Below are 7,799 nucleotides of genomic sequence, written 5' to 3'. Positions count from 1 at the left end.
CTCAAAGCTCCCGATAGATACCACACACGAGCGACAAACACAATCTACCACAATAGAATCTCCCAGAGGCGTGGACACATAAACGGGAGCACTCAACGAATCACGAGGCATAACCAGACATGAAGCAAAATAGGATGACACATATGAATAAGTAGAGCGTGGATCAAATAAAATTGAGGCATCTCTATGGCAAACCGGAACAATACCTGTGATGATGACACCAGATGACTCTGCCTCAGGTCTAGTTGGGAATGCATAAAAACGGGGCTAAGCCCCACTACTCTAACCTTCACTGCTTAAACGACCTCTAACTGGCTAGCCTCTACCTCTAACGGCCTGACCACCACCTCTAGCTGCCTGACCCTCGCCTCTAGCTTGATGTGCAGGCGATGGATCAACATGTGCCGAAATCATGGCATGTGTACCCTGTTGCGGTCTGCTTCACATTAATCTAGGATAGTACCTCCTGATGTCACCCATACCTCCACACTCAAAGTATTCTCTCGACTGCTATGGCTGTTGAAGCTGAGACTGAACCTGGCGGCTCGGATAACCACTATGATAGCTCTGAATTGGTAGTGCGCTGTTGGGAGATGAAGGTGCACTATAGGCTATCTTCTCAGGATGAGACGCGTAAGGACCACGACTGCCTGAAGCGCCATGTGCTACTTGAAGTGCTGACTGAGTCGGCCTGTGAGGATGACCTCTACCAAAGGAACCTCTGCTTCCAGATGAGGCACCACTAAAACCACCAAAGTGGCGAGGCCTTTTCTTAAATACCACCTCTTTACCCTAACCACGAATCATATCGATCTGTCTAGCAATCTCTATGGCCCTCTGGAAAGAAATATCATCCCCATCTCCTTGTCCATCTATAGCATAATACCAAAAGTAAGACCCTCAATGAATCTCCTCGCCCTTTCTTTATTAGTAGGAATTAAGATAGCTGCACGGCGGGACAGGTCCACAAATCTGGTCTCTTACTGAGTAACAATAATGCTACCCTGCTAAAGGCGCTCGAACTACCTGCGGTACTCCTCTCAGAGTAAAAGGAATGAACTTCTCTAAAAATAGTTGCAAAAACTGATCCCATGTGAGTGGCAGTGAACCTGCTAGTCTGACTCGCTCGAAATCCAGCCACCACCTCTTGGCAAAACCAGTCATCTGAACCACTACAAAGTTGACTCTATTGGAATCCACAATATCCTTGTTTTGCAACACCTCGTGCCAACGGTCCAAATAATCCTATGGGTCCTCAGAAGGTGTACCACCAAAATGGATAATATAGAGCTTGTGAACTCATCCAATCTTATCAACCCCTTAGAAGACATCGTGGGCCTCTAAGCGGGATGTGTAGCAATAATAGGCTGAACTACACCAGCTACTGGAGCTACCAGAGTCTGATACAGGGGAGTTATCTGCTCCGGAGTGTAGGTGGCAGGAGTCTGGGCTCCCCTAGCCTGAGAGACAGCTTGTGCTAAAAGGAAACACTTAGGCCTGGGCCACACTCTCCATAAGGCCCTCTAAGCGGACTAGGGCATCCTAAAGTACGGGAGTAGCTATGAATCCCTCTAGGACCTGAGCGGGCCCGACTGGTGCGGTCTGAATAGGGATCTCCTCTTCTTGCTCAATCTGAAGCTCTGCAATGGTTGGTGCTGCATGTGCTCTAGGCTAAGCTATGCCTCTGCCTCGACTCCTACCTCGGCCCCGGCCTCTAACCCTAGTAGTGGCTGCAATAGGGGGCTCAGGCACCTTCTCGGCCGTAGATGTTGTGCGTTCTCCCCTTTTGTGAGAGAATAAGAATATAATGGTTCAAAACTTCAGTAATAGAATAAAGTCGCATGATAGAAAAGAAAGAAGTGAAATTTTCCTAAAGCTCTATAGCCCTAGAAGATAAGTACAGACATCTTCGTATCGATACTCCGGAATTTACTAAGCTTGCTCATGACTCGTGAGACCTAGGCAACATAGTGCTCTAATACCAACTTGTCACGACCCGAAATCCCAACCTCGAGGCCATGATGGCGCCTAACATTTCACTTGCTAGGAAAGCCAGCCAGTGTTAGCTAATTATTTAACCAGTTTTAACGATTAAAAGTCAAAACACTAATAAAATAAATTGTGATAGTCTTAAATAGATATGATAATACCATGTAGCATAGACTAAACATATCCTAGAAATTTGGAGTCACGAATACATGAGCATCTAGAGTACTACAGATAAAGTCTTAACAAAAATACCACTATTTGAAATAAAGTAAACAACAAGGACAGAATGGAAGGGGACTTCTGGGACCGCAAACGCCCGCAACTATACCTCAAGTTTCCTACTAATAGCCGGTTCGGGCAAGATCGCCTCTATACACTGTTGGGACCAACACCGATATCTGCACAAGAAGTGCATAACTATAGCATGAGTAAAACCGACCCCTTATACTCTATAAGTGCCAAGCCTAAACTCTCCGAAGTAGTGATGAGGCTATCATAAGACACTCACAATAAACTAGTACGAGACAATAATAATAGAAACATGAATAGAAATAGAACAATAAAGACAAATAACTGAACCCGTAGGTCAACTACCTAATGGCCCCAAATTAACAAAATCCCAAATCTGATATCATAATACCGAGAACAATCTCTACATCCACAAATAACTTACAACAGATTAAATCAGTTGCGGCACACAACCCGATCCCACCATATCATCATCAGTTCATATCATTTTCTGTCCTTATTTCTTCATTAAAATTCATTTCAAAACCGTTGATGCGCGCAACAAGACCCATAAATATAAAATTATTAACATCACAACTCCACACCGGTATTTTCATAATATCAATAAAAAGAGAAATGAAGCATGTAGAATGATAAGAAACAACCACAACAAATGGAGAATAACTAATACTTCAAAAACCCAAACCTTGGCAAAACAATAATACTAAAATATCTAAGTGACTCACATAAACGGAATAATATAATAATGTACCTCAAGTAATAATAAGAACGGTAAAAACATGTAGAACATGAGATAACAAGTTATACAATTAGAAGCATGTAGTAGGTAAGCAGCTATTGGGTGAGAAGTGTAAAAATCGAAAGCAAGTAACAATTAAATAACAATTTACAAGTAAATCATTGAATGTCATGTAAGAACATGTATCAATTAAAGCATATAAAAGAGATAACATGGAATAAATAAAGATATGGAAATAAATAGCCCAACCCCACATGCTAAATCCCATGATGGCGCATATACACTCGTCACCTCGCAATGCGCCGTTTTCCCACATAATTCACATAGCAAATAGTCCAGCATGTCATAATTCCCTCAAGTCAAGGTTAGACACAACACTTACCTCTTTCTGCAATCAAATCAATACTCCACGACCTTTCCTATAGAATTAGCCTCCAAATCGGTCAAATCTAGCCAAATATAGTTCAAATAATTCAAAACAAGCTTTAGAAACTACCCACGAGTAAAAAATATTCGATCTTTGATGAAATTGGAAAAAGTCAAAAAAAGTAAACTCGACGCCATCTTCATCAAAGCCCGAGATTTGGATCAAACTCGATTACCCATTCACCCTCGGGCCCGGTTATGTGATTTGTTTCAAAATCCGACCTCAATGTGAGGTATAAATCTCAATTTTACAAAATTCCCAATTTCTATCCAAATCCCTAATTTCGACCATGGAAATCCTAATTTAAAGGTTAAAATCAATGGGCGATTTTGGAAATATAACAAAACATGTTAAAAGCACTAACCAAAGAAGTAGCGATGAAAAATCTCTTCAAAATCGCCTCTAGGCTGAGCTCTAGCTTTTAAAAATGGTGGAAAATGGTCAAATCCTGACATTAAGCAGTTTAAATATCTAGCCGTCAGATGTTCTTCGTGTTCGCGAAGAGAGTGGCCAAATAGCCTTCGTGTTTGCAACGTCCTCTTCGTGTTTGCGAAGGCTAAGTTCCTAGCCATCCATCACATTCGCAAACCTTGGTCCGTATTCACGAAAAGAACCCGTCTGCTTCCCCCCCCCCCTAAATCACCCCTAAACATTGCGTTCGTGAAGGGTAAGCCCCCTTATCTTCACGTTCGCGACCCAGCCTCCCGCGTTCACGAAGAACAACCAGCCCCAGCCCCAAACTTCCCCTTCGCGATCGCGAAGCATTGGGCACCAGCAATAGAAAACCAGCAGTTGCACAAGTTCAAAAAATGGACCGAAGCCTATTCGAAACTCTCCCGAGCCCCCCGGACTCCAAACCAAACATGCACACAGGTGTAATAGCATCATATAAACTTCATCTCACGGTCAAAACACCAAAATAACATCTAGAACCACAAATCGGACATCAAAATGCATGAAATTCAAAAGAAAACTCAATAACCTCTTGAATCACGACCAAGCATCCGAATCATATCAAACCAACTATGAATTTCACCAAAATTTGCAAACAAGTTTCAAATAGACTAACGGACATATTCCAAGTCCCAAACCAAAATTCAAACCCGATAAACATAAAGTCAACCTACGGTCAAACCTAGGAAATTTCAAAATATTCAAATTGCAGTTTTTCGACAATTAAGTCAACTCAACCTAGGGACGCCTGAATTCAATTTCGCGCATACGCCTATGTCCAAAATCACAGTACGGACTTACTGGAATCATCAAGACACTGAACCGAGCTTGTTTACCCAAAATATTGTCCGTAGTCAACTCAAGTTATTTTTAAAGCCTAAAATCACATTTTGCTCAAATGTTTAGGTAAGAACTTTCTGGAAAAAAACAGGGACTACGCACACAATTCAAGGAATATCAAATGAAGTTAATAGAGGTCTCGAAACACGGAAATAATGGCTAGTACTCCAAATTATCTATCAGGTCATCACATCCCACTTCTGCGATATAGCATATGCAGAATAATCATCGGATATGCGGAAGTCACTTAACTCCCGACCATCCACTTCTGCGGGCTCCTTATCACTTCTGCGGAGGTACCTTCGCTTCTGTGCAAGCGTATCTGCATTCCCATTGCCGCATCTACAGACATAGCCTCCCCCAGCCATGCTTCTGCACATTTGCACCTGCGCCTAATCCATCATAGGTGCGAAAATAGAAGACCAGAACTAACAAACAAGATGGAAAAGATCCGAAACTCATTTGAAACACACCCGAGACCCTAGGGATCCCATCTAATCAAACCAACCAATCCCAAAACATAACACGGATCTACTCAAGGCCTCAAATCACACAAAATAACATCAAAACCACGAATTGCACCTCAATTTAAGCCTAAAGAACTAATCAACTTCCAACTTCCACAACTCATGTCGAACTACGTCTAATCGACTCAGAATGATATCAAATTTTACAAACAAGGCGCAAATGACATAACGAACCAATTCTAACTCCAGTAAAGACAATACGAACCCGATATCAACAAAGTCAACTCCCGATCAAACCGATGAACCTTCCAAACCTTCAAATTGCAAACTTATGCCAAATAGAATCAAATCAATATAGGAACCTCCAAATTCAAATACGAACATACGCCTAAGACCAAAGTCACCACACAAACCTATCGAAACCATCAAAACACCAATCCGGGATCGTCTACACAAAAGTCAAACCTTGGCTAACTCTTACAACTTAAGCCTACAACCATGGGACTAAGTCTTCCAATTCACTCCAAAACCTTCCCAAAAATAAATCAACTATCCACGCAAGTCATATAATAATAAATACACATACGGGGGCATCAAATAGGAGAACAATGCTCAAATGCATAAAACGACCGCTGAGTCGTTACTTTCTCCATCTCTTACACAAACGTGCATCCTCGAACAAGTTTAGAGTCATACCTGAAATGCCGAAAAGGTGAGGATATCTGCCTTGCATATTATTCCCAGTCTCCCAATTCGCCTCCTCGACCGGTATACCCTTCCACTGAACCTTCACCAATCTAATATTCTTCGACCTCAACTTGCGAACATGCCTATCTAAAGTGGCCAGTGGCTCCTCATCATAAGTCAAATCCTTGTTCAACTGCACCGAGCTGAAATCTAACACATGTGACGGGTCCTCATAGTACTTCCGAAGCCTAGAAACATGGAACATTGGATGAACTCCCGACAAACTGGGTGGAAAGGCAAGTCTATAACCACCTACCAACTGTCTCCAAGACCTCAAATGGACCAATATACCGAGGGCTCAACTTGCTACTTTTCTTAAACCTTATCATACCCTTCATAGTCAAAACTCTTAGTAGAACTCTCTCACACACCATGAATGCCACATCACGAGCCTTATTATTTGCATAACTCATTTGCATGTACTCCACTGTACGAAGGCACTCCTGAATCAATTTCACCTTCTCCAAAGCATCACATACTAGATCAATGCCCAACAACCTAGCCTCCTTAGGCTTAACCCAGCCAACCGAAAAACGACAACGTCTCCCATATAAGGCCCCATAAAGAGTCATCTGGATGCTCGACTGATAGCTGTTATTTTAGGAATACTCTCCTAATGGTAGAACCTGATCCTACTCGCCCCCAAAATCAATGACATAGGCTCGCAATATGTCATCCAAGATCTGAATAGTACGCTCGGACTGACCGTGCGTACGGGGATGGAATATCATACTCAGCTCGACCTGTGTACCCAACTCATGTTGTGCTGCTCTAAAAAATGTGATGTAAACTGAGTGCCTTGATCCGATATAATAGACACATGCATACTATGAAGGCAAACAATCTCTCTAAGATATATTCGAGCTAGCTGCTCTGAAGTGTAGGTAGTCATGACTGGAATAAAGTGTGTAGACATGGTCAATCTGTCCACAATGACCCACACATCATCAAATGTCCTTACTGCCCGTGGCAACCCAACTACAAAATCCATAGTGATACACTCCCACTTCCACTCTGGTATATTTAACCTCTGAAGAAAACCACCCGATCTCTGATACTCATACTTCATCTGTTGACTGTTGAAACACCGTGCAACATGCTCAACAATATGCTTCTTCATCCTACTCCACCAGTAATGCTTCCACAAATCACAGTACATTTATGCGGCACCCGGAATAATGGAATACCACGAACAATGAGCCTTCTCAAGAATCAACTCTCTCAAGCCATCCATATTAGGAAACCAGATCCGACCCTAAAGACTCAATACTCCATCATCACCAATAGTCACCTCCTTGGCATCACTGTGTTGCACTGTGTTCCTAAGGACAAACAAGTGAGGATCATCACACTGACGCACTTTGATGCGCTCAAACAAGGACGACCGTGATACAGCATAAGTAAGAACGCTTATAGGCGCCGAAATATCCAATCTCATGAATCTTTTGACCAAAGCCTGAACATTCATAGCTAATGGCCTCTCCCCATCTGGACTAAAAGTAAGACTCCCTATTCTCTCCATCTTCCTACTCAAGGCGTCGGCCACCACGTTGGCCTTTCTCGGATGATAAATAATGGTGATATCGTAGTCTTTCAATAGCTCTGACCACCTCCATTGCCTCAAGTTTAAATCCTTTTACTTGAATAGATGATGGTGACTCTGGTGATACATATATACCTCACAAGACACACCATAAAGATAATTACATAATAGAATCACCAACGGGTGTAGATACATGAACAAAAATATGAAGAGAACCACAAGGCATATCAAAATAAGGAGCAAAATATGATGACAAATATAAATAAGTAGACCCCAGATCAAACAATACAGAAGCATATCTATGAAAGACTAAAACCATACCTATGATCATAGAATTTGAGGCCA

The 7,799-nt window shown here is 42.1% G+C and overlaps 1 protein-coding gene across 1 annotated transcript; it reads right to left on the bottom strand.

The window, feature by feature from the left end:
• On the bottom strand, positions 5,805–7,070 carry LOC109226057. The gene is made up of 3 exons (XM_019390861.1): positions 6,940–7,070; positions 6,203–6,502; positions 5,805–6,099 (listed from the first exon to the last, which is right to left on the bottom strand). Exons 1-3 carry the CDS (start codon positions 7,068–7,070, stop codon positions 5,805–5,807), a joined length of 726 nt encoding a protein of 241 aa, XP_019246406.1.

The sequence above is a fragment of the Nicotiana attenuata genome, chromosome 5 (genome assembly GCF_001879085.1).
Source record: "Nicotiana attenuata strain UT chromosome 5, NIATTr2, whole genome shotgun sequence".
Taxonomy (NCBI): domain Eukaryota; kingdom Viridiplantae; phylum Streptophyta; class Magnoliopsida; order Solanales; family Solanaceae; genus Nicotiana; species Nicotiana attenuata.
Note: the sequence above shows the minus strand (reverse complement) of the source record. Positions and strands in the feature narration are given on the sequence as shown.